The 27,935-nt window shown below is 32.3% G+C and overlaps 1 protein-coding gene across 1 annotated transcript; it reads left to right on the top strand.

The window, feature by feature from the left end:
• The first annotated feature begins 497 nt into the window (after positions 1-497).
• On the top strand, positions 498-27,935 carry LOC145327530 (FMRFamide receptor-like). Its single transcript, XM_080171075.1, has 12 exons — positions 498-604; positions 1,172-1,242; positions 1,807-1,867; positions 3,273-3,323; positions 5,948-6,036; positions 9,996-10,081; positions 17,744-17,814; positions 19,784-19,919; positions 22,265-22,353; positions 23,399-23,478; positions 25,778-25,849; positions 27,808-27,935. The coding sequence occupies exons 1-12, from the start codon at positions 552-554 to the stop codon at positions 27,933-27,935; spliced, it is 987 nt and encodes a 328-aa protein (XP_080027201.1). The 5' UTR covers positions 498-551.

The raw sequence follows: 27,935 nt of genomic DNA, 5'->3' as shown, positions 1-27,935 counted from the left end.
CGTTAATTAAGTATTAAAACTATTTTCTTCGATTTTTCTGAAGTTATTATCGCATTCTATGGGTTTTTTATTATCATTTACTTATATCGAAAGTGCCAAACATTGTACCCTAACTTATTCATTTAATTAAAAACCAAGCGTGCTGAGGCTTACTGGCGGCTAACGCGCGGCTGCCGAGACCTGGGGAAAACCATACTTTTCTCCTCTTTAGAATAAGTATGTATAATACATGTGCTTTAACCTCATATTAGGTTTCGATGTCATCCGATATCGATGTAAATAATTATGTCACAGTTTCTAGAAAATCTAAAATAAATAATGATATTTAGATACAATATTTTTTTATAGATACATGTTTACTAGCGGCCACGCCCCTAGAGGCATTTTTGGCAATGGGAAAGTTAAGCTTCTCCACTTTCAATCTTTAAAGAACATTGCAAATACGGTATTTATTTCAATGGCGATTTGTTTAAGAATGGCTTCACTGCAAAGATGAACACCAATTTTACTACAAAAACAATAAATTTTAAGTTTTAGAGGATTTAACTAAAATGGACAATGAAACTGTAGAACTTGCAATACAACAATCAATACAACAACACAGGTTCAATACAATTACAGAGGAGCAACGCTTTGTAAAATGTTTTAAGTCAAACAGAGATATATTATAACTTGGATCTTACACCAGATTTTCATGTTCTCTAATAAAGTGAAACTCGTGGCAGACACAATAACGATTCCCCCTTCAACACCATCGATAAATAAAGAAAGTGAGCTGAAATATATCCTCTCACTTAGAATTTTTCGTCAGAATCATAATCCCTTATTTCTGCAATAATAACCAAAATTTTTAAAACGGTGGTTTCAAAGTTTAAATTGATTATTAAATTAGTTAAAACTAGCGGCTACGACATTAGAGGCACTTGAGGTTTTAATAAGAAAAAAAAAGTAGAAATATTTTGAGCAGGCATTTTTTCAGGAGCAATTTCCCTTGGAAGTGTGGTGGTACCCTCCTCCAAAATAGTATTAAATCTTCACATGACCTATAAGAAGCTACACTGCAATGGAGAACTATATCAGTTCAGCAGTTCGTTTTTGACAGACAGACTCAGATCATGTTACTTTTACAAGGATATGTTAATACTTTAAAAAAACAACTTCTTTTGTTTAGGCTCGTATATGTATATAAATTTTGGTTGGAAGGAGTATTCTTGCCCGTAGTTGGAGGCGTGGGAGCTATAGGTAAGTTACATTACAGATTATGTCCATAAGTACCGCAACAAACAACGAAGCAGCCTAATTATAAATGAAGTCATACACTACAAATGACTAAAGATAGGCAAGTGTACTTTTTACAATTGGTCAACTACTACCAGCCTATCATTGGTCATTTGTATTGTATTACGACATTTTTTATTAGGCACTGTAAGCTGCTTCCAAACTGCAAGCTAATAAGGAGTATTTTAACAGCAGTTTATTTGAAGTACTTTTTGCTCTGTTCATTTAATATTTATAAGTATGAAAATTGTGTGTAACTATCCAAGGCGGGAAGAGCCAAGATTATAAGGTAATCTCAGATTAATTGCAGTCCTTTTCTGTTCTTGGTTAATATTGTGTGCGAACATATTTTAGACGTTCAGCCGTTTGGCCGCTTGCAGCCTATGAAGTTTTTAGATTTGAGATTATCGATCCCAGAAACTTTTTACCATAATAAACTGCACTTGGTTCTATCTATTTTGTAAAAAGCGTAATTAGCTTTATGGGATTAATGTACAAGGTTTCAATTAATACAAATTTTATTTTTAGGAAATATTGCAATGTTTTATATCATACTTAAACATGATCTTGGTTTAAAACAACTATTTAGGTAATAATATTTTTGACTTTTTTACACTGATAGGACAATGACAATGAATTAATCAATATTCTTGCAATTTCTGCAAAGGCATCTAAAATATTAAAGCGACTAGTCGAGGATAGAAAACCTGTACCCCCTTATTTTAAATAACAATAGTAAAAAGAGAGTTTTTGTTTGTTTGTTTATTAATGGCTAGGAGAAAATCAACAAACACCATTTCTTTTTTAATTTATTTGAAAAATAATGGGTGGAGGAGGGGGGGGGGATTTTAGTGCTATTTTTGCACTTTGTGGTAAAGCACAATTTAATGTTGTTAATCATACTCTATTATCTTTATTAGATAGACTATGTAATATATATTTCTTAGTAGCAATGCTTAGGATAGTTGATCGTCTTTTGTTTTTGGAGGACTAATTCTGGAACCTAGAATTAGTGTCTAACTTTTTATCTTTGTGACGTAACAAAAATCCATCTCTTTTTTAGGGGTTTCCTTTCCCACCTCCCCTCTCATCCTTTGATTTTTGTTACGTCACAAAGATAAAAAGTTAGACACTATTACTAGGTTCCTAATTCTGCAACTCTACTAATGAACATAATCATCCTTGTTAATAATTATTTGCTAAAAAAGAAGGAAAACGATGGTCATTAATAAAATTTTCATAAAGCTTGCACAGACTAAATTTTAAAAATAATTATTTTAACACTTTTTGATCAAAACAATACATTTTTAGAGGAAAATCATTGAAAGGAATGTCAATTAGGATAACTTTAGAACATGATTATTTCTTCACCATAAAAAGACAGATACTATCCATAAAAGCGAAGTTTTGAAATCAAACGACAGAATAAACAATTGCAGAGTGTAAAAATTTAAAAATAATATGTTAATTTATTAAACAAAATTGTATATAAATTGCGTGCGGACGGACGTACAGAGCCAAATTATAGAAAAGCTTCGCTTTAAAAAAAAATATAAAATTGTAAACAATATGAAAACAATGAATCTTTTTATTTTATATTTTTATTGTGCAAAAAAAAGTTTATTGGCCCTCTTCAAGTTGTCAATTCTTATTTCAGATAAATATTTGTTTTTCATTCATTTGCTCTGTTTATTTGAAGTTTTCTTTTATAAATAGTTTATTTTTTTCTCAATTGACCCTCTTATAAACATTATAGTTTTAAAAATAAAAAGTTATAGAAATATATATATATTTTTTTTTGGGGGGGGGGGGGAGAGGGCGTATTCTTTTTTTTCTAAGGCCGATTTCTCTTGGTGGAAAAAGTTATAAACCTTCTCTCGATAAATCTTTACTGTACAGAAGAACCATATCGGCACGCACAGACAGATAGACTCAAAGACATCCTCTTACTTTTATATAAGGATTACATAATTACAAATTTTGCTTTTGTTTAGACAACTGATAATTCTACTATTAATTTCTGACACCATGTGCGTAGTATCAAGGTAATTTTCTTATTTTCAATCTTTATTTCTTGTTAATAACAACATTATTATTGCTTCAGAATCTAAATAATCATACCGTTGGAAAAAAGGCGATATTTGGTTTAAGTAAATATTTATTTATATAGCCTTTTCAAACATTGTGAATTAAATGATAACGTGGGAAAGTTTTTCGATCGTGAGAACCCAATTATTTTGATATAAATGGCACATATATTTTTCATTTAATTTCATGTTTTTAACCCGTGGGAAAATTTTTTGACCATGAGAACCATTTAATTTTCATTGAATTTCATTTTTTTAACTGTGGGAAAAAACAGGAGAAAAATATGTTTTAGTATGAAGAAATGTTTAATGTTTATCAATTTCAAACCTTTTCCATTTGATACATCTTACTGTCTATGGAAAAACTGTCAGACTGATTTTTAAAATTCAATCTATGAAAAAAAGATATTCAAGTTTACATTTTTTGTTTTGAAAATATTATTTTACATGTATTGACGCCATCTTGGGTTATGATTTTTTTCTTGTTAGAAGTTTTTTCTCTAAATTTTTTTTTTAATTTAATTTTTACAAGGAAAAAAATCTTTGAACTTAAATTGACCAATAACTCAATCCCTGAAAATTTCAGCCGTCTATCTTGAATAGAAGTTGAGAAAATCATGAAAACTTAAAAATGTAGGGTTCGATCTAGCACCTCAACCAATTGACAGATCTTAATGAAACTTGAAGAAAATATGAAGAATGGTAACAAATGTAACCCCTGAAAATTTCAGATCTCTATCTTTTATAGGAGCCGAGAAAATCACGTTTCCCCTATTCTGTCTCAGACGGACGGACATTTCGAATTATAGAGTAGCTTCGCTTTTAAAAAAAGAAAGTTGAAAGAGATAAGTTTGCAGATTTTTAATAATATCACTTTCAAATGCAAAAACTGAATTTGATTCTTTATTAAAAACAGGGATGAGACAATGGACAAATTTTTTTAAACTTTATTATTAATTGGAATTAGAACTTGTTTAGCTTGTAATTAATAGGGAAGGGGAAAGGTTAATTTAAATTCGATTGTCATATTTTTTCTAGGGTTTCCCTTTGAAAAAAATTATATATTCGACGAAGTTGAGGATTTATTAATCTTATATTCTATCATAGAGAGTGAAAATGGGAAAATTTCAATGAATTAATTTGACACCAAAAGTGTCCCCCTACCCCTTTCCACAAGGGATATTTTTAAAAGGAAAAGGCAATGATGTATAAACTTAAAAATTGTTTACTTAAATTGAAAAAGCATAAAAAATGGGTAAATTTTTTCTGTATATTTGTCAGTTTTCCGTTAAGTGGTTGAAATGTGATGCTCTTTCAATGTAATTTTGAAGAAAAAGTTTGTCATGAACCAACTCTGTTAAAATGTATTTATTAACTTCCTTTTATCTTGAAAATGTCTGAAAAAACATTTAAAATTAACATAAAATATGTATAGAATGAGTTTTCTTTGAGTTAACTTTTTATACAAAAATTAATAATATATTCAAAAGATATATCAAGACCATAGAAGTGCAAAAGGCGATTGGATACGGCCAAATGTGGCCACCATAACTGCCCCAAAGATAAGTAACACAGCTAAAAAGGGTGTAAAAACAATTGACTTGAGTATTTTGATTTTGTAAATGGTTGACATCTTTTTTCTGTATATTTGTCAGTTTTCCGTGAAGAGGCTGAATTACGATGCTCTTTAAATGTTATAATTTGAAGAAAAAGTTTTTTATGAACTAACTCTGTAAAAATGTATTTCATAAATTTCCTTTTCATCTAGAAATTGTCCGAAAGGAGCATTTAAAATTAGCATAATAGATGTACAGAATGAGTTTTTAAAAATTAACTTTTTATACAAAATATTAATTATTTATTCAAAAAGAAAAACTTTACTTTTGATACCTCGATGGTAGACTAATGAAACAAAAGATATTAAATAGAAAAAATATTTCAAGACTATAAAAGTGCAGAAGGGGGTTAAATACACCCAATATTGGTCCACCCCATAAATCCCCACAGCTAAGGGCTATGTAAAAAAAAATAGTATGTTGATTATTTAATGAGTGGACACATGCCTCTACAATCACATTGCATTTGGTTTCTGGGGGTTGTTAAATCTTAAAGTGCACTTTGCCCAACCTCATCGCAAAACTCTGTGCACGTCACTGATCAGAACTGTTCAAATGATTTATTTAGGGAAAATATAAAAAAAAAATAACTTTTTTTTGTTAACAACATACGTCATACCATTGTTATTTCGACAAGTTATTCTTTAATAATCAAAATTGCTAAATGAACTGAACTTTTAACCCTTTACAGTCGGGCCCCTTGCCGAACCTTAATCAGTCCGGGGGGGGGGGCGTTCAATCCTGTGCCCGTTAGGATGGAGATATTAAAAGAAATCCAACTCTCAGTTATGTGTCATACCCATACTTGAAAAGTCACGCAGTTTGGGCTCTTTATCTTATACACACAGAAAACAAGATAGAAAAATCCGGAAGGGGGGCGTTCAAAGCCCCCCCCCCCCCCACCCGACCGTTAAGGGTTAACATAACAATATATGTCACATACTAATACATATTTCATTTTTTCAGTATCCTGATTTTTTCGTTGCCACGGTTGCTGCCGAGCAGTTATTATCTTTCAGTTGGTCCTCTACTTGTACCCTATATTCTACCCTTAGGTAAGCTTATTCTATGTCAGGAATATAAAGGGATAGGACAATGGCCGATAGATTGATGTTCATCCCCAATGATAATGCTTAACAATACCCCTCCTGTAAATTACAATTATTAGTTGAAACGTTTGAACACTCCACTTAATGAAGCAACCAATCAATTAAAGTCACTAAAGTTGCTAAGCCAACGAATAAGAAACGTTTTTTATAAAACTTTGGGGACTATTGTAATTAACTGCATAATAATGTCCCATTCCTCTTGGGTTTAAATTGTATATTAAATGCTATGTAAAAGTCAAACTGACACAAAAGTGGTGTGTCTTTCATCTTATTATAATGGGTAGGTTTAAAGCTATTTAAAAACCCAGAGGAGAAAAAATTGAATCTTTCAGAACCCCTCGCTAAAAAAATCATTCTACGGTTACTTTTGTGCTTCCTAATTAGCCATTTCTATTAGTAAACATGGGAAAAACAAACAACATTTGAATTAAGGTTAAAGGGAGTGATGGAAAGAGGTTTAAAAGATTTAAAAACCAATGTAATTTTTCTGTTGCAGATGTATTATTTTCCTAATTAAAATTACATCAAAACTAATGTTAATGTAAATAAAGAGAGATAGAAAGATAATACAGAGAGATAGAAGGAGAGAAAGAGGGAGAGGGAAATGAAAGGAGAAAATTGCGGGAAAACCAGTGGAAAGAATTAAAGGACTTCATCGTAAAGTTTGTGTCAAGTGAAGCATTAGAATAATTTTCTCCTGTATATTCATAATTTAGAAAAATAAAAAAAATATTTTAATGTCCTTAGAAATATTTACAACTTTGGGTGCTACAGTCCAAAATTTTATGTTAAAGTAGATGTTTATTTTAAAAAAAACAAGGATGACAATACCATAAAATCAAAGCTCGAAAATAAGAAGGAATGACAAATATACAATAGCTCTTGTAGAGTGCTTTGCTTCCTATAGCATACCTAACTGTTATATGAATCATCAAGCAAAGTTTGAAATTTATAGGATAATTCTAACATATATAAATTAACAAAAAAGCTCTTTGTTACGGACAAACCGACACTTATTATAGAAGACCTTTGATTTAAAAATAAAACTGTTTCATTTTATAAATTTACAAAAATCCAATAGAAAATAAACTTTAAAATAGGTAGGATGCCAAATTCCGTACATCATACAGTAACAATAGAATTAAATTTTATTTTTTACTTAGTAATTGTGGAATTTTACAGTTTATTTTCTCAATATAATATCTATACATAAATGTATTTTTATAAAATTTAATTTTGATATCTAATAACTATCAAGTATTGTTTTAATATAAAAAAAAAACAGATTGATGATATTCGTTTTGCGTCTTTTATTTAGTAAGATACATCAGAACTTAATTTTTTTTTAAATTCATATTTTTCAGAAACAAAATAAAAACACAAACCTAAATAGAAATAAAAATGATATATAAAAACATGATATGAAACATGTTCATATTTTTAAAAATCGTTTATTTTTCATTTTATTTTAATGAATGTTCTTTTATGCAAATTAGTCTTTTAATGTGATAAAGATATAAACCCAATAAATGAATTAATTATTATTATCATTTATGAAGCAATTTACATAGGATAATAGGCAATTCGGTGTTGTAGTCTAAATTTAAATAAAAACATCCAATCATTCCTAGGGCCAATTTTTATACAGTTTTTAGCTAGAATTTCCCTTTGCCAAAGATTTTTAAGTCTTAAATATGTTGTAAAGTTTTGAGATTAAGATGAAAATTAATTGCCTACTCCCCCTTCATTTGGCAAACTTATTATAAGTGAATATAAAAAAAAATGATGCTCTTCATAGTGCCTATAAAAAAAGGTGCTGGAATTTTAAAACTTTTGGCCGAAAAATCGCGAATGACGTCGTATTAGAACAATGGACTATTCTAATATGACGCCATTCTAAATATTTTGGCCATTTTTTTTTAATTTAACGTTTTTAAAGAGCATAAAAAATATCAATAAATTGATCGAAGACTTTACTTGAAACATATGACAAAGTTTTATGTTGCTCAGAGTTGTCTTCAACTATCTTGGAAGACACTCCCACATAACAACTTATTTTATTTAGCATTAACATATATTATACAAAGTAGAATGATTTCTGTTCGTAAGTCTGAAGCTTAAGATCTCGGTGACCGAGATCAACTTTTCAGGAAATATGGTTACTAGAATTTCGGTGGTTTTAAGCTATTTTCATGAGGGATAGTACGGCCCTACCCCAAAAAAATGAAAATAAAATAACCCCTACTCAATTTTTTGTTTGAAAAAAAAACAATTATGGGTTACCATGCGGTGCGTTTTTTTCTTCTTAATTTCTTCTTCTTTTGGGTCAATGCCCCTAGAGGCTAGGGGCGAAAGCACTATTTTTGAAACAAATTATCACTGTTATAGCTAGAAAGTGTTTAAATTAAGACTTACTCACAGTCAAAAACGAAATAAAGAATCTAAAAGGCAACAATAAAATACAAATGGCTGTTGTGTGAATTTCAAACATTACTACATAGACGTAGTTCATATTTTGATTGTCTGGTAACAACTTCTTTTTTGTTGCACTTAATGTCAGAAATTTTATCGTATTTAACATAATAATGTATATTATATTTGTAACATTTTTTCTAAGACGGGGACGCTTTAATTATATTACTGTATTAAAAATTGATAAAATGATGAACAGCTTTCCGCGGATATAAAAATGTGCAATTAAGATATTAATACCAGTTTTTATCCTTTTTTGAAGAAAACTGAATATAATATTATGCTATTCATAATTTTTCATTATGGCTGAGAACCGGTTCTAATCCACCGGAAATCCATCGGTTTCAAAGTGATACTAGGATATGTATTACAATATAGGAGACTATATGCATATTCTAGTGTTAATATTTAATACAGTTATTCATACATTTTCATTTAATGTATTAAATTTTGTAATGATATTGCACATACTGGAATAGATTTCAACATTATTCTGTTGAAGCACCTTTTAATGCCTGATAAAAAAATTATACAATACAAATAACCAACTACTAGTCCAGTGTGCATTTTATCATTTGTCAATTGCAATATATAGTGACCTATCATTGGTCATTTGTAAAGTATTACGTCAATTTGTATTGGGCTGCTTCTATTCTGTCAATTTATAATTTAAATTTTCTACCTTCTTTGTTCATTAAGAGGAGAGAAAAATTCAACTTTTGTGATTGCATATTGCCAGAATATTATTAGTATCCATTACAGTATGATAAATATTACCAAAATGCGAAAAATAACTCTTGTTGATTCTTCTTTTACTTTAAAGTGTTGTTAATTTAAGTCAGCTTGATATAAACAAAGTGTTTGATATCTACAAAGTGGGAGGTAGGTTGTGCTAAAATTCCGTAGAGGTTTGAGTTTTAAAAACAGTAGTAGAACGATAATATTCACTAAATATGTGTATTCCTTATCGGAAAGAACTATGGACAATTTTTTTAAAAGTTAACATAAATTTTACCGTTTTGCTACTGTTTTTAAGTCTTAAAACTCACACCCTTACGGAATTTTAGCACAAGCTTCCTCCCCCTTTATATATTTCTTAAAAAAGAAAAAACACATCTTTTGTACCCTTCATATTTATATTTATAATTTTCCGGAAAACAAATTCTGATTGAATGATAATTTAAAATGATTTCTTGATGGAATAATAATTTCGGAAACAATTTTGTTGTTAACTTTACATTTATTTTTTTTATACTTTTTTCCTCATCGGATAATCCTTTTTTAACACCGTTTCAAGATTTCAAACTAGATAATATTTTTCTAAAAAAAAGGAATTCTTTTTCCAAAAAAATGTTATTTTGTCCCTTTAAAGTCAAATTTAATGGATCTAGAAGATATTTTAAATCTTTGTTTAAAATTGAATTTAATTTCAGCTGAAATAAGTTTGACAGTATCCGTTTATGCAACTGTAGGGGTAGCCCTGGAGAGGTGGATTAGTGTCTGCCTTCCTCATAAGCAGGTAACAAATTCATTAAACTAATTCTACTGTTTTGAGATGCTTTTGGCAGCAAATTTGTCAATTAAAATGTATACTGGCATGCCATCGTTAATTTAGTCTGTTTATTGGCCTATCATTGGTTATTTATTTAGTATGAAGTCATTTTTTTATAGGCACTATAAAGAGCTTTCTGTTTCAGAAATACCTTCTAGACGTTTTGATACCTTGATTTTTATTGTGTTTTTGTTGAGTTACGTAACTAAATTGCACAGGGCTCGGGAGCTGCGCATAAGCCTCTTTTTAATCTTTTTATTGAAATTCTATTTCAGCCCCCTGATTGATTAATAAAAACTCATAAATTATTTATTTTAAATAACTTTCATCAAATTTGATTTATAAAATAAGAAAATTATGTAAATTTTGAAGAAAAAAAAGGGAATAACAACATCCCTCGGAAATTTATCAAAAACAAAATAAAAATTTAATGCTAACAAAAAATAAAATGTGTAATTTTTTTTTCTAAATTATGCTTCACATTAGTTGATAATGTTAACAAACTTTTTGAGATAATGGATACACTACAAATTTTCCCAATTTTACTTTTAAAATGAAAGATTATCTAGATCATTTTGAAAATACTTTTTGGAAAACTTTATCTTTTTAAAAACGGAAAATTGTTGGCATGCTGCCATTAGAATATAATTATGTTGATAATATGTCAGACGTGACCACTTCTGTTTACGGTATGAACTAAAAGCACACTTTTGGTACATCGAAAAGTGTCATGTGTGACGTCAAAAAAATACGTTTATTGCCCATCTCTTTTTTAGAGGTTTTCTTTCCCATTTCTCCCCTCATCCTTCCTTTTTAGACGTATTATGAAGCCCCACATGACACTTTCCCCCACACTTTTGTTTATTGACAAAATGCCAACTATTATCGCTTTTATTAGTGCACAAAAAGCACATCATATTTTATTTACGGTATAACATTTTATTTTGTATTCTGTGCCCTGACAAATAAAAAACAACAAAATATCAACTTTCCAAGAAGAAAAAACAAACCTAAAACAAACAAAAAATCTTCATTTCTTATTTATTTCATCGGTGTGCCTTTTTACCCCCAAAATTTTATTTTTTTATTACTAAAACTAGACGTAACTGGACAGTATTTAGGTTTTTCATTGGAAAATGATAATAATTAAACTATTAAAAATATCCTTGATTTAAAGCTTTACTATTATTCAAAAGAATTAATGGAAATAAAATACATAACATTTTTTGTTTTGATTTTTAATAACAATGAAAGTAAAGATTAAAGCAAGCGAATGTGAAAACAATCAAGCAGAAAAGGATTAACATAAACATGATTGTTATTAGTACACCATATATGTACTAATGTACTTTTTCCTTGTACCAAAAATATCACTAGTAAATGGGTTTAGAATACTTTTGTAATACCATACAAGTCTCTTCCTCAAACTATAGTATACGGAAAAATATTCTTTACAGAAGATTTGGGCGTTTGAAAATAAAAATCATAATTTAAAAGAAATGACAATTACAGTGGCGTGCGAACCGAAGGGGGCAGTTGGGGCAATCGCCCCCCCCTAGCGACCAAAACGCCCCCCCCCCTGCCCCCCCCTAGCAACCGCCCCCCCTGCCCCCCCCTAAATGTTAAAAAATGCCCCATTTTGCCCCCCCCTGGTCAACAAAAATGCCCCTTTTTGCCCCCTACCCTACAAAAAGCAAAACTATCCCAGTTTCCAAAACAAAGATCAAAGGTCAAGAAATACTCCAAAAAAAATTTTTGGCGCTTCGCGCCAAACAGACAGTTACTATTCATTTAACCTTACCAATCTTTTTAATTAGTGTAGAAATTAGGTTATAATCTTTTTTCACTGAACATAACAAACCAGGTTATAGGAAGTATTTTATTTTGTATAATATAAACTTTTTACCAAAGAAATTTGTACATCCCCAATGATGATACACAAAATTACCCCTTATATAGATTACAATTAGTGGATGAAATGTAGGGAAACTCGAATTAATTAACCAACCAATCAAAATTCCATTAAAGTCCCTAAAGTTGTTGAGCCAACGAATAAGTTAATTTTATATGAAATATTGGGGTCTAGTGTAATAAATAGCCCAAAAACCCCTCCCTCCCTGCATATTTGAAGAAAAAAATTTGCGCTTCACGCCCTTCTAAATGGTTTCTGCTATGAAATATTGGGGACTAGTGTAATAAATAGCCCAAAAACCCCTCCCTCCCTGCATATTTAAAGAAAAAAATTTGCGCTTCGCGCCCTTCCAAATGGTTTCTGCTATGAAATATTGGGGACTAGTGTAATAAATAGCCCAAAAACCCATCCCTCCCTGCATATTTGAAGAAAAAAATTTGCGCTTCGCGCCCTTCTAAATGGTTTCTGCTATGAAATATTGGGGACTAGTGTAATAAATAGCCCAAAAACCCCTCCCTCCCTGCATATTTGAAAAAAAAAATTTGCGCTTCGCGCCCTTCCAAATGGTTTCTGCTATGAAATATTGGGGACTAGTGTAATAAATAGCCCAAAAACCCCTTCCTTCCTGCATATTTGAAGAAAAAAATTTGCGTTTCGCGCCCTTCTAAATGGTTTCTGCTATGAAATATTGGGGACTAGTGTAATAAATAGCCCAAAAACCCATCCCTCCCTGCATATTTGAAGAAAAAAATTTGCGCTTCGCGCCCTTCCAAATGGTTTCTGCTATGAAATATTGGGGACTAGTGTAATAAATAGCCCAAAAACCCCTCCCTCCCTGCATATTTGAAGAAAAAAATTTTTGCTTCACGCCCTTCCAAATGGTTTCTGCTATGAAATATTGGGGACTAGTGTAATAAATAGCCCAAAAACCCCTTCCTCCCTGCATATTTGAAGAAAAAAATTTGCGCTTCGCGCCCTTCCAAATGGTTTCTGCTTTTTATCACAATGAAAGGACAAGTATTTTTTTTTTATTTTTTGCATTATATCTTTGGTTTTTATGGTATGATAAATTTTTTTGTGGATTATAATATTAAATATTAAAAATAAAATTTCTTGCTGTTTCGAGCATCCAGTATGTAATTTACTTTGACTGTCATCACACAACATACAGGAAAAAGGATTTGTAACTTTTTCTACCTAAAATATATATTTATTTCAACAGATGCTCTTTAAATCTACTTGTCTGTATTCTTATTAATGATTTTTTGTGCTTTGCTACTTAAAGATGTTGTCATCCTTGTTGTCAAACAATAAAGAAATATTTAATATCATTTTTTCATATTAGGTTAATTTTTGGTAAATTATTTCCAAAATGAGTGTTTTTATCTCCCCCCCCCCAATTTTTTTAATGGGGTTATTCGTCCTTCCTGCTGAGATTTTATAACATCCCCTTCCACCCATTAAAAATGTTTTGTGGTGGAGGGGGGGGGGGGGGAAAGGTTAATTTATCTTCTGTACTATTTTTTCGAAGATGCCTTCTAGCTCCCTTTCCTTTGGTCATCGCAGGGTGGGGAGAAGGAATGGGGGAGAAGAGATGGGGGGGGGGGGGAAGAGATGGGGGGGGAGAGGTGGGGGATATAAATGGTAAATAGGGATGGGGGAAGGGAGGGGGAAGAAGGGATAAGGACTAGGAGGCCCATAATCAAATAATCCCACCCCTTAAAACGCCCTTATTTAAAATTAGTATATATAATCAAAATGCCCCCCCCTAAAGCAAAGTGCCCCCCCGGGGCACTTTGATTTAGGGGGGGGCAAAATTTTACAAATTCTTCAAAATGCCCCCCCCTAGACAAAGTGCTTCGCACGCCACTGGACAATTAATCCTCTTCATTTGATGAATGAACATTCTATAAATTCCTTTTGAATGAAATTTTATAATTTTATTTATTTACTGATAATTAGCATTTTTCGAAAAGATATAATCGCACTTTCCTTCAAAAACTATTATTGAGCACAACATAAATTTAATAAAGGGGTGGGGATAGTTTTTCAATTATTTGTTTATTATTGTAATTTAAAGTAGGTCATATAGAAGACTAGGCAGCCCCGCAGGGTTGGGATTACGCAGTTTAAAGACCCGAAAGTTTAGGTCCCCTGCAGGAATTAGACATAGGTGCACGACTTTTACTTTTTGGGATAGCAAGCACAAATAACATTTTTTTATGGAAAAAGATGGATCGATATATTATTGTCTTTTTTATCCCAATAAAGGTTTGTTCTATAAATAGATTATGATAGGTGTGTCAGCTTTATTATGCTAAGTATTATAAGATAAGAAACTAACATAGGTTGCCAATTTGTACATGCATGCATTAAACTACTATAAAGAAAACTAGCGACTGCGACTCTAGCATCCTTAGTACTTTAATCAAAAGGGGAGGAAAGGATAAAAAAATATCTTAAATCATCTCAAGATTATAATAAAATAGCCCTAAACCACCCTGGAAGACATGCAAAGCTTTCTTAAATCGGTTCAGTGGTTCGCTAGATCTTTATAGTACAAACAAAAACCCTTACTACACACACCCCTCCTTAACCGAACTTTAGATTAAAAAAATTTCCCAAACATTCGGACAATTGGGCGTTCAAATAGGACCTAGTGGTAGTTAGAATCAGTTGAGAACAAAATCCCAGCCGTTCCTTCTTGCCAGATATCGCCATTTTAAGATTTTTAGTAAAATTGCACTAAATATCCAAATACAAACTTAAATCTTCTTTAAATTTTTTAGCATAATTTCAGTGAGACAGTCCCAAAACAGAGTATCTTTGCTCCTGTGGCCAAACTGACTGCCTGGTGTCCCTAACAGAGTGTGCCTTTTAACACAAGTAGGGATTCGAACCCATTCCCAAAACTAACCAAAGTGGAATAGCTGTGTATTACAGCATTAGGTTAGTATTTTCACCACTAACAGATGGAAGGCAAGGCCAATCCTAACCATAAACCCGATCATTCACCCACAGGCCCCAGTGAAGCACCTTGGAGGTCTACTTGTTTTCTGAGGTGTTGTTCACCTGCACCTATGGATTGGGCAGGTTGAGACTTAATGGTGCCCTCAGACTCCCATGAACCCTGCCATTTTGGCCAACCTCAGAGTGATGTCACACACCTGGCTTGTGCCCTGTCCATGAGATGCTTCCCTGCCAATCACAGATCAGCACAGCTGCCATGGAAGAATAGCTGCAGGTGGTGGGCTGCATACCTTTGCTTAAGATGCAAGTTAGCACTACCCTGATCTTGATCCTCCAGGAGATCATGGTAGTGTGCATCTTGAACTATGCCCTGAGCCTGGGAGGGTTCTTTCTGAGGGAGTTGGGGACACCATTACTGTTTGACAAACCTGAGCTGATGGTATGGATCAATAGGGAGAGTAGCCATGGTCGCCCCCCATTCACATTATCAATGCATGAGTTAGGGACACAGTTACTGTTTGGCACTATCCATGGTGGTATAGCTGTATATTACATTATTGGGTTCAGCTCCTTGTTAAAGTTTTACCTGGAGTCCCCTGCACTGGAAAGTTAGGCCTGGTCTTGACCACCATCTCTCTCCTGGGGGGCCGTTTGATGCAGTCACACCTCCTAGAGGCACATTGAACACCATGGGGGTGTACAACTAAGAATAGCCCCTGTTCAGTTTTACCTTTTGAGGGGCCCAGGCCCCTATCTTGATGGGAATGGCCAAGAACTTCACGCTACCCATATCCTGGTCATCAGTCAGCTCTGAACAGGTGCTCCTTGACCTCGTGAAAGTCAATGGGGACAAGGGCTGTGGCCCCGTGAAAGCTGCCCTGGCCAGACAGTTGATTTTACAGCTAGAGGGCTTCTTGTCTTTAGCAGCTGTTTGTGGAAGGGGCTCTGGGCCTTCCCCAGGCTTGGCAGGGCTGGGACCAATTGCTTAATGTGAGTGGGGGCGACCATGGCTACTCTCCCTATTGATCCATACCATCAGCTCGGGTTTGTCAAACAGTAATGGTGTCCCCAACTCCCTCAGAAAGAACCCTCCCAGGCTCTGGGCATAGTTCAAGATGCACACTACCATGATCTCCTGGAGGATCAAAATCAGAATAGGGCTAACTTGCATCTTGAGTGAAGGTATGCGGCCCACCACCTGCAGCTATCCTTCCATGGCGGCTGTGCTGATCTATGATTGGCAGGGGAGTAACTCACAGCCCATTTTAGGGGCCAGGTGTGTGACATTATTCTAAGCTTTGCCCAAATGGCAGGGTTAATGGGAGCCTGTGGGCACCATTAGGTCTCAACCTACCCAATCCATGGGTGCAGGTAAACACCCAACTAAACATGTGGTGCAGACCTCCAAGGTGCTCCACTGGCGCCTGTGGGTGAATGATCGGGTTTCTGGTTAGGATAGGCACTGCCTTCCACCTGTCAGTGGTGAAAATACTGACCTAATGCTGTAATACACAGCTATTCCACTTTGGTTAGTTTTGGGAATGGGTTCGAATCCCTACTTGTGTTAACACATAAAGGCACTCTCTGTTAAGGACTCCAGGCAGTAAGATTAGCCACAGGAGCAAAGATTCTCTGTTATTGAGCTGTCTCACTAAAATTATACTAAAAAATTTAAAGAAGATTTAAGTTTGTATTTGGATATTTAGTGCAATTTTACTAAAAATCTTAAAATGGCGATATCTGGCAAGAAGGAACGGCTGGGATTTTGTTCTCAATTGATTCTAACTACCACTAGGTCCTATTTGAACGCCCAATTGTCCGAATGTTTGGGAAATTTTTTTAATCTAAAGTTCGGTTAAGGAGGGGTGTGTACAATTTATATAACTAGCGGCTACGCCCCCTAGAAGCCTCTAGGGGCACTGGTAGGAGGGTGAAAAGTCGACCTCATCCCATTTTAAATTTGAATTTCAAAAGAGTAAAAAATATTTTTTTGGGGGGAAGATGGGTGAAGAAACCCTCTTCAAAAATAGTTTAAAACCTTCCCAGGACCTATAAGAAGCTTTACCGTAAAGGAGAACAATTTGGGTTCAGCGGTTAGCGAGATCCTTCAGGACAGACAAAAAACGCTTACTACTTTATATAATAGGATAGAATACCTTTATATATGTATATGTATATATATATATATGGTTACCTTATGGTTGGCACGTACCATATCCGATAATAATTAAGGTTATCTCAATAACAAAGGTTTGCTGATTGTATATTGTATTTATACTGATAAAAATCATTATTAAGAGGTTATATAAGAGGGTATATAAGGTATAAGATTTGCGTATGTATTTTAAAGAACAAGTAAATTCATATACAGTAGTAGGACACCAATTCTGAATAAATGTATTTAGATAAAATTATCCAGTATTTGAGTTATTTAAAAGTAAAAGGTTGTCTGTGTGTGTGTGTGTGTGTGTATGTGTAGCAAAGGATATTATTAAACTGATATAGTTCTCCTCTGCGGTGAGAAGATTCTTATAGATTGAGAGAAGATTTTGGTGAAGAGTACCTTTACCCTCCCAAGATAGATAAATAAACCAATGAACTTTAAATTTGTTACAGTAATTTATGATTTTAACTTTTCAAAACTCGCCAATAAACAAGACAACAGTCATTTGAGATATGCAAGCATTTTCTAAACGCCCAACCTTCTTTATTATATTTTATTATTAATTACGTTTTGTGTTGTCTAGGTTCCTGTATATTCTGGGCTGTGTTTGATAATTCTTATAATTATGGGCTCTGTGGTTCTCAATATAACCAGGTAGAAAAGCTTTTTTTAAGTATCGCCTCGAAACCGATTGATTAGAACTGGTTCTCGGCTATACTGAAAAATTATGTATGGCATCGTATTATATCCAGACGTTTTAAAGTTTGAAGGAATTAAACGCCTCTTTACCCTTCACCTTGGACGTCTATACTTAATATCCTAGGTGTTAATTAATTATTAACAAAAATTAATATTATTTTTAAGGAAAACATGACAGGATGTCAAATTAATCAAAAATAATTTCCAAAGCTATCTATCACATAAATTTAAGAATAGTTATATATCGCATCGTATTATAACAGCTTTCTACTGATATAAAAAAAATGCAATCATTAAAACCAGATTTGTTAGCTCTAAGATGCCGAAGGAAAGGGGTAACAAAACTTCTGACAGACAACCAACCCATTAAATGTAAATCACAGCTATAATACATAATACTATGTTTGGCATTTTTTTATCCAATACATTTCGTCTACTATTAAATTGTAATACGCAGTATGTTCTTAAGAGCCATATATAAATATAGCATTCATTTTAAACATGAATGTGTTCTTTAAAACTGTTCTCAATCTTTTTTTCAATTATTAATTTTTATTCTATGTATTAGTCATATATAACATACATAAATTATTTATAAATGTTTCATCAAAACTTATTGACTCAAATTATTTTAATCAAAGTTTCTGAAGAAGTATTGTGTGTTTCTTAATAAAGTTTCCAATAAACAAATCCTTACAAAAATTTATTATGAAAAAGTTATTGATTTTTTAAAGCAAAGCTTTTCAATGGGATATGTACGTCCTTCCGTCCGTATGTAAGTCACAGTTAGCACTTTGTTTGTAGTAGTAGGGCGGGCTACTACATTATTGTGTAACTAGCGGCTACGCCCCCTAAAGGCCTCTAGGGGCACTTATGGTGGGAGGAGAAAAGTCGACCCCTCCCCTTTTCAGTTTAAGTTTAAATAAAATAAATTTGTCATTTTTCATTTGGAGAGTGTAGATACCCTCCCCAAAAACAGTTTATAACCTTCTTTGGACCGATAAGAAGCTTCACTGAAAAGGAGAACCATATAAGTTTCGTGTTAGCGAGATCCTTCGCTACAAACAAAAAAAGCTTGCTTCTTTATATAATAGGATATCATGTGAAACCGTCGTTGGTCAGAACTATTATTTTTCACATTTACTTTTCTCAGCTTGTAATCATAACATACGTATTTATATTTTTATTTTCTACAGCTCCTCCTGTTTTTTTTAATTTAGGGGGGGGGGTTGATTCCACTTTTTGAAAGTACCTGATTTATAAAATTTATAGAAATAGGGAATACAAAATTAATATTTCTTGTAAAAATTCCACTGGCCAATGAACATCCAATATATGACCTATTACTTTTTTTAATAAAATTTGTTTTTGATTTGCTAATTGTGGATGTTGTTATACCTCTTAACTGGGATCTGATGTATTAAATAAATATGAATGGGTTTTATTAAACTATACTGCTAAAACTGATACTTCCTTAGAAAATTGGGGTATTGATATCTAAATCAATATATTTTATGAATACAATTTCTTAAGATTTGATTATGCTTGTTTTTTAGACCTAATTCTAAATTAATTTATCAAAAAATACACATGACGTCATTTATTTTTGAAAGCTTTTTTAGAGTGAGGTATTATTTACCTCTTTGAGAGTTTACATTAACCCGTAGCATAAATAAAACAAAACTGCGTGGATTTCGAGTTCTGTTAAAACCTTGTCAATTCAAAGACTTTAGAAATTATTTCCGATGTTGCAATGTTGAGCGCGTGAGGGTCTTATGGAAAAATCTAAGATTTGGTTGTCTGATGGGCTTGGGTTACTGGATTTGAAAAAAAAAAAAGATTGCTTAAAGTTCCCTTGAAGACCTAATACAAGGAAAAATGTATTTATGTATTAACAGCTAATAAAGCAAATTGTCTATTTTAGATTTTTCGAGTATAAAATAGTGAAGAAAGTGTACCTAACCCAGACGTATGATGAAAAGAATGAAATCCTAACCGTGGAATCAACAATATTTGAACCTGTAGCAACGGAATTGAGACTGAACAAAACCTATTCTAAAGTAAGTTTTTCTTCGGAGATCAGCCAACGGGCGAATAATTTATGTATTTAAACTAACGGCTACGCCCTTGCAGGTCTCTAGGGGCACTTGAGAAGTGGGTTTGAACCCTCCGCCCCTCCCCCAAATGTTTAGTTTTGTATTTTAAAATAAAGACATATAAAAATATTTTCTTTTTTTCTAGAGGAGATTACTTTTGGGATAGACAGTACCTTCCCGAAAATAAATATAAACCTTCCCAGGACCTAGATCGAGAATCAGATCGGTTCAGCGTTTATGGATTTTTGAATAACATAAATAATAAGTTTATAGACTACTTGTGTATATATTGATTATATGAAAGTTATGAAATTTTCCTCAACCTTAAATCTTTTTCTCTCCTCAGTTGTTAGTAGCTGTGTAAGGCCTCTGAAGCACTTGAAACAAAGAAAGACAACGCTTCACTTTTTTCCTCTCTTTCTCTCATCATGTGTGAATAGAAAATAAACAAGGACATTAATTTCCCTTGGAAGAGCATCACAATTTTATGTACCAGTCTAAAAAGTAAAATAGCCTAAAACCATATCGGGAACTATGTGGGGCTTCCTTAAAAAGGAGAACTCAATCAGAGTTCTAGTTAATTTAAATATTAAACTTCAGACAGAAAAACCTTACTACTTTATATAATAGGATACAAAAAATAAAATTTCACTTTGGTTTCTGACGGACGAACAAACTGACAGACGCTTAAAATTATAGAGTAGCTACGTTATTAAATATTGTTTGCTGGCATTTTTGTTTTTGAAGAAGGCTGACTCAACCATAAAACACGTTGGATTCAAATATTGACAAAAAAAATATGTAAAATCCATTTCTAAAAACTAATGCTTCCTTTTTATACTAATCAATCTTACAGTTTTGAAGTCTTTTAAAATGGGGAATGATACAATCTTAAAGAAAAAAAATTATAGTTATCCTAACAAAAAAAAATTTAAAAGATTTAAAAGATTTAAATTAAGAACTGATAAACAATGATATGAATAATTATAAGTTATGTCCAAATTCTAACCATGTGTGTTCAGGTGTCTCATACAAAAGTTCTATCTTTCATTTTTTTCTTTAAAAAAATTTAAAAGCTTTAGTCATCTCAAAAAAATATTCTAAAATTTTAAATTTTAATCTTCATTTTTTTTAAAAAATGGATTGATTTTTAGCAATAATTTCTCTTATTTGTTAATTAATTTTGGGCAGGTTTTGTTCTTTTATATTAGGTGCTGGGTAGCATCGCAAGGTCAGCCTCCCCCAAAGGGGCTACACCCATAACCTTACACTTGATATATATTAGCTCTGAACTCGAAGTGGGAAGGCGGGGTTGCAAAAGCTATGTGAAGCTTCCAATCAAAGGAGAACTAGGGTTGGGCCGGATTCTTTTTTCGCCGGATACCGGATATCCGGCTGATTTTTTATGCCGGGTATCCGGTATCCGGCCATATATCTGGCCAACATTATATATCCGGCAAATTATAAGATTTCCGGCCGGATAACCGAATATCCGGCATTAGAAATCAGGTGATATTTGGCCCAACCCTAAGGAGAACCAAATCGGATAAATGAGTGATCTTAACTGACAGACAAAATATCACAAGATTTATATATTAGGATAAGCAATGCATCAATACAAAGCTAAAATAATCTATTAAAAGAATGTTTACTTTTCCAGCATGATAATTTCGAAACAAAAACTTCCGTCACTTAGAACAGGATCTACTGACGGAAATATAAAATTAAATAGAAATTAATATACAAATTCATCTGAAGTAATAAATAAAATCATCTTTAAAATTAAGTTTGGAGATTATCTTATAATTGTTTCTTTGAATTTAACACAACGTTTAAATGATATTCCTATTGTTTTCCTTAATTTAATGATAAAGAGAATAGTATCTTTCATAATATGCGTAATATGCCAGTCAAAGGCGCGTATTAGGTCAAACTGTTTCTAAATATGCGTTAAATTATAGTGCGTTTAACATTTAAGAACAGTTAGACTTTGACTTGGAATCTTACGCACAATTTTACGCAATATTGTGAAAGCTACTATTCCATTTATTATGAAAAAAATATAACACTTTTATATATCTAACTCCCTTTTAGATTTATTTAAATAAAAGAGATGGCGTCTCATAATTGCATCTCTATATATTTGGCAATTTTTTTTAAATATTTCATTTGGAATTCTTTTAAAAAATATAATAATACATATTTAATTATACATCTACTGCAATTGTTATCCTGTCAGTTTTATAGACAAACAAAACAGGTAGTTAGAAAGCTAGATAATTTATATCTATTGTGAATCTATATTTTAGGTATCGACAATTGTATCTCTGTGCATTCTACACATTCTGCCATTGGCGTTGTTAACTTGTCTGTACAAGGCTATCTACACTGCTATCAAGTAAGATTTTTAATACCGATGATACCAGGGATAAGACAATGGCAGATAAATTTATGTACATCCCTCATGATGATACATTACCCCTTTTGTAGAACTCAATTAGTGGTTCAATAGATAAACTTAATAAACATCCAATACATATTCATAAAAGTCCCCAAAGTTGTAAAGCAAACGAGCAACAAAAAAATATTATAGAACTTTGGGACTAGTGTTATAAACAGTCCAATGTCCCCTCCCTCCATTCTAGATATCAATATTGATTCATCTTCCCAAGTTGAAAAAGGGGGTATTGACTTTTCAAATTTTATATTACATATAAACACAGCAGAGTCCCTAAAAAGAACAGGAAGCAATATGCTAGCAGACCAAAAGGGTCTCCTCACTTGGTCCAGTTAGTTGTCTGATTATAAGCAGCTTTTTAGCAGGGGGAGGGGGGGGGGGGGGGGGCTCCTGTTGAGTAGCGGCTAGCAGCAATACAAAAAAAGTAAATATAAAATATACTTTTCTTACCACTTCCAAACCCACATGGTTAAAATAATACAAAAAAATAATTCAAAAGGAACAAATATCTAAAGATTCCACTGCAAAATATTTTCTGAGAATGCAAATCAAATTTGTTTTCAAATACTCTGCATATTTCAATAATAATAGAAAATTTTGTTTGGAATAAATACAGTTTTTTCAATACCCGGACTTGATTTTCAGATGAAAATCAAAATAATCAAATGTTACCAAGAAAAAAAGTACAAACACTTCAAACACATTCTTTAGGTTTCAGGACGCTCATGTACTATTTGTATTCCATCTTCTATAATACTTTTATTTTTTTTTTAAATAAGGGTCTGAATAATCCTTATTCCAGGTGGGGTAGAGATCAACTCCCCTGTCCGCTATCTTAGAAAGTTTGTAAGAGTTTCCAAAACAAACTAAAGACGAAATTGCTTCAAAAGATTTGAATTTAATCTATCGCCATAACAATTCAAATTAATATTTATTTATTTGTAAATATTTTGATAAAATTAATAACAATAATGAGTTATTTTAGGGCTCGCGCAGCCAGACTATCATCGATGACCACCCGACAACGCAGAGACCTCAATGTTGCAGCTACCCTCATTATCATAGGAAAATATTTCATCTTTTTAAAGCATTAATATTTAAGGCCAAATCCCCCAAAATTTTAAAGGATAGCCTAGAAGTAAAAATCTCCTATTATTTAGATATCTATAATACAAAGTAGAACGATGTCTGTCTGTCCGTCTGTCTGTCTGTCTGTCCCTTAAGATCTCGGTAACCACTGAACCGATCGGATTCTACTCTTCAGGGTATATACCTATTGGTCCTGTGGTGGTTTTAAGCTATTTCTTGGGGGGTGGGACACCCCCAACCCCCCAAAAACAAAAAAATCCCCCCCCCCATTTTTTTTTGCTTAAGATTTCCTTGGTCCTTTAACGAATTTTGCCTTAATTTTTTTTATCACCTCTTGGGGCAAAGCCCCTAGAGGCTAGGGGCGAAGCCGCTAGTATTATATAAATTAGTTGGCATAACTCTTAGGCTAGTCAAAAAAAAAAAAAATAGGGCAGGGTATTATATAATTGTTATAAATGTGATAGTTGTCAAAAATATAGGTACTGAATAAAAATTACGCAGATTACAATACACAGAATAACAATAAAGGGCCCACGCTGTCCTGTTCACCTGTATAGAATAGGCCCACAAGGGCTGGGGACGAAGGCACTGCTTAAATAATAAATGAAAACTAATAAAATAAATAAAACTCTATTAACATATTTCTTTTTTATGTCAAGTACTTCTTTTAAAATATTTTTTTAGATCTTTCCAAACTAATTGTGAAAACTTTGTCTAACACAATTTTGGGTTCTTCATAAAATATTAATACAAAAAATTTCTTACGGATTGTTTAAAACTCACTTTAATACTATCCAACTAACAATTTTAGAAAAAAATAATTTAAAAATTTTCTTTGAAAACCATAGAGTATATAAAAACATTATTAAAGCCAATTAGAAAACAGTAAAAGTGTCTGACTATGACGTCAGAAAAAATTAACAATTAACCAATGAGAGGCCGCTATATATTTTACCATTGTGAATACTGGCTTCTCATTAGTTAATTGTTAATTTTCTGACGTCATAGTCAGACACTTTTACTGTTTTAGCCAATTATCTTTTTGTCAAGTAATTGTTTATCAAACAGTTAATAGCTTTTTCACATTTTGGAACATGAGTTTAGAAATATCAAACAAGGATAAAACATCCTTTAAAATGAAGCTTAGTTATTACAATTTCAAAAAATATTATCCTATAGAGAAGTAGGACACTTTCACAATATTAAGAATCAGAGCTTTCTCTGTCTAACAGACGGACAAGCCTATTATAAATGTAGAATATCTTCCCTTTCAAAAATAAAAAAAATTGATGTATTATAACTTGAATGTTACATCAGGTTTTCATGTACTCTGATAAAAGTGATGCTGGCAGCTAGCTAAAATAAAGATACACCATATCTACCCACTTTTCTCCATCCTCCCCATTCCTACTGGAATAACGAACTGACCAATAAATGAGGCTTATTTTTGCAAGCTAAATTAACGAAAATTTTCCCCTGTCAATATATCCATTATAAAGATACACTTATTGTGTAAGTAAGAGACGTAAATAATATATTAATTTTCATCAATCAATCCAAAAGAAAACAGTTTGACAAATTCCTATTCATGAAAATTTGAGGAAAGTAAACTAAAACCAATATTGATATGAATATTGCATACAACTATATGAAAATATTTTTGTAATTCTAATATCTTTTATCGTGCGTCTTCAGAACTTTGTATCTTTATATTCTTAATTTTTGTTTAGGTCTTTTTAGTAGGGAAGCTACTTTATTATTCGAAATATACGTTCGTCTGTAAGAGGAAACATAAATTGCTCAGCTGCTATTCATGATATACTGGTGATTTTTTTCAGTGGGCCACAGTAAAAGTGTCTGACTATGACGTCAAAAAAAATTAACAATTAACCAATGAGAAGCCAGTCTTCACAATGTTAAAATATATAGCGGCCTCTCATTGGTTAGTTGTTAATTTTTTCTGACGTCATAGTCAGACACTTTTACTGTTTTCTTTTCAGTGAAGATTTTGTATGCCAATGAGCATCAAGTATATAATTTAATTGGTCTATAAGTCTTACAGTCTTACAGATTTTAATACACTGATATCTATTCTATAACTCAATTTGGCCGTTTGTCAACTCATAATTTTTTTCTGTTTTGTTATTTATGAATGTTATCATTTGCTTAACAATTCATATGCATTTTCTAAAAAATTAGGTAGCACTTTGCTAATACAGTAAATCAGTGGTGTTTATCTAGTTAAAATGGAACAAAAAGATGAAATAATTCATAGTATTTGTATTTCTCCTGTGTCACAGCTTCAAGTGTTTCATCAACTTTGTAGAACTTTTTGCACTCATTAAAGGTAACTTATAATAATTTTTTTCCAGTTATGGCTTCGAAACCGATTAATATTCGCTGTATTAGAACTTGTTCTCAGTCATAATGAATCATCATGTATAGCATCGTAATACAGAACATTTCCTCCTGATTTTTATTGCATGTTAGTGGCTGTGTCCCTTGCATCATCATTTACCCCAAACAACTGAAAACCAAGTTTTATAAAATATAAAAAATAACAAAAGTGGTAAGGAAAGTGGTACTTTCTTAGGCCATTGTTTTAGTTTAAAACGTGCCCATAACAATTATAAATATTTAAAATTTAAAACCCTATTTGTGAGATTATGAGGTACAGACAGGCAGGGACATATAAACAAACTAACACTCACACACTACACACATAAACAAACTAATAGACAAACTAACATACACTAGGATGAAATGTGATTATGTTGTAAAAATGTACTGTATTTCTTATTACGTTCTCTCAGTAATTTGTAAAAAACTAATCCTAATCTTCAAACTGAAATTAGAAAAAAATTAACTATAGATTCAATTACTGTGCAGTGTACTTTCTTAATACAATTACATAAACAACAAGAAAATTCAGGGATATAAAAGGATAGGTGAATATCTATTTAAATCATAAGAAAAATTGGATGATTATTTTGTTGCTCCACCCCTCCCCCCTCAAATTTAAGTGGTTGTGACTTTTTGAACTAGCACCCCCCCCCCCCCCCCCATTTGGTTATTTTAGGGAAATGTATACCCTAGTCTAGGGGGGTAAACCCAAATAACCACTTTATTCTGCCAGAAGGTATTAGACACACAACCCTTTTGCACGCCTATGTATATACTGCTGAATAAATTCCTAGCAATAAAACATATATAAACATATAAGCTGGAAGTATATCTGTATATGTGGAAATTAATGAATTTAATTGAAGTGCAAAATAATCCTTTCACAAGATAAACTAAATTCTAATTGTATTCGTAAAAAGTTCAGGATCTATTTTGAAAAATAGATTAAAAATTGATAATATAATTACTCTGTAAGGTATCTTATAAAATTCAAAGGTTGTTCTTTTTTGGTAGGACGACCTTCTCTATCCTCATATAAACGTAACAGGATGTCTATCTATCTGTATGTGTTTACATCGAATCCGCTCACCATAGGTCCTGGGAAGGTTTATAACTATTTTGGAGATGCTACTAACACCCTCCCAAGAGAAATCTGCTCTTGAAAAGAATGACCCCCTCAATAATAAAAGTATATATTTGTATATTTCTTTCTATTATTGGTCCATGATAAATTTACTTGGTATTACCCTCAGGGATCTAAAGGGTTAAGACATGAGCCGATAAATTCATGTACATTCCCAATGAGGATACACAAAATTTCACTTTCCTTAGATTACATTAAGTGGTTGAAACGTTTGATGCTCAACTTATTTAACCGACCAATCAAAATGCAATAAAAGTCCCCAAGGTTAAGTAAAGCCAACGTTATTATAAGACTTTGGTGAATAGTACAATAAACATCTCAAATGTCCCTTCCTCCCTGTATTACCTCACAGTCTATAATTACTAGAATCAATTTACTTACACTAAATAGAGTAACTGATATTAAAAGGATTTAATAAATCAGATTATTGTTCAAAAAAACAAACTCTTTATGCTGGTGATTACATGTTGACATATGTTATTTATATAATTGATATATATTATTACTTGGGTGTTGCATTATATTTTTTATTTACTGACTTATAAAGTGATGCTCGCAGCTGGCTAAAATAACGATACCTCCGATTCACCCACTTTATCTTATTCCCTCCTCTCCTACTGGATGAACCAACTGTACAATAAAGGAAGTTCATATTAGCAAGCAAAATTGACGACAAATTTTCCCATATGTATCCTCTATCCATTTTTTTATGATTTCCTAAAGAAAATTTTACAACTTTTCACACATATTTTTTTCAGATTCTGACCCTGAAGAGTATTGGGGAGCTGGAATGACAGTTGTGGTTGCTGTATCACACTTTCTTGTTATTTTCAACTGCTCCACTAATTTCATTATCTACTGCTACAAGGAAAATATTCTCACATAA

This window comes from Acartia tonsa, chromosome 9 (genome assembly GCF_053477335.1).
Source record: "Acartia tonsa isolate MP-2025a chromosome 9, ASM5347733v1, whole genome shotgun sequence".
NCBI classification, from domain to species: domain Eukaryota; kingdom Metazoa; phylum Arthropoda; class Copepoda; order Calanoida; family Acartiidae; genus Acartia; species Acartia tonsa.
This window is presented reverse-complemented; position numbering and strand designations above follow the sequence as displayed.

Coding starts and splice junctions, on each gene's coding strand:
- LOC145327530 (XM_080171075.1), top strand. CDS start 552: ATGGACAATGAAACTGTAGAACTTGCAATACAACAATCAATACAACAA. Junction 6,037..9,995: donor ACCCTATATTCTACCCTTAG/GTAAGCTTATTC, acceptor ATTTAATTTCAG/CTGAAATAAGTTTGACAGTA. Junction 22,354..23,398: donor GCTATCTACACTGCTATCAA/GTAAGATTTTTA, acceptor GAGTTATTTTAG/GGCTCGCGCAGCCAGACTAT.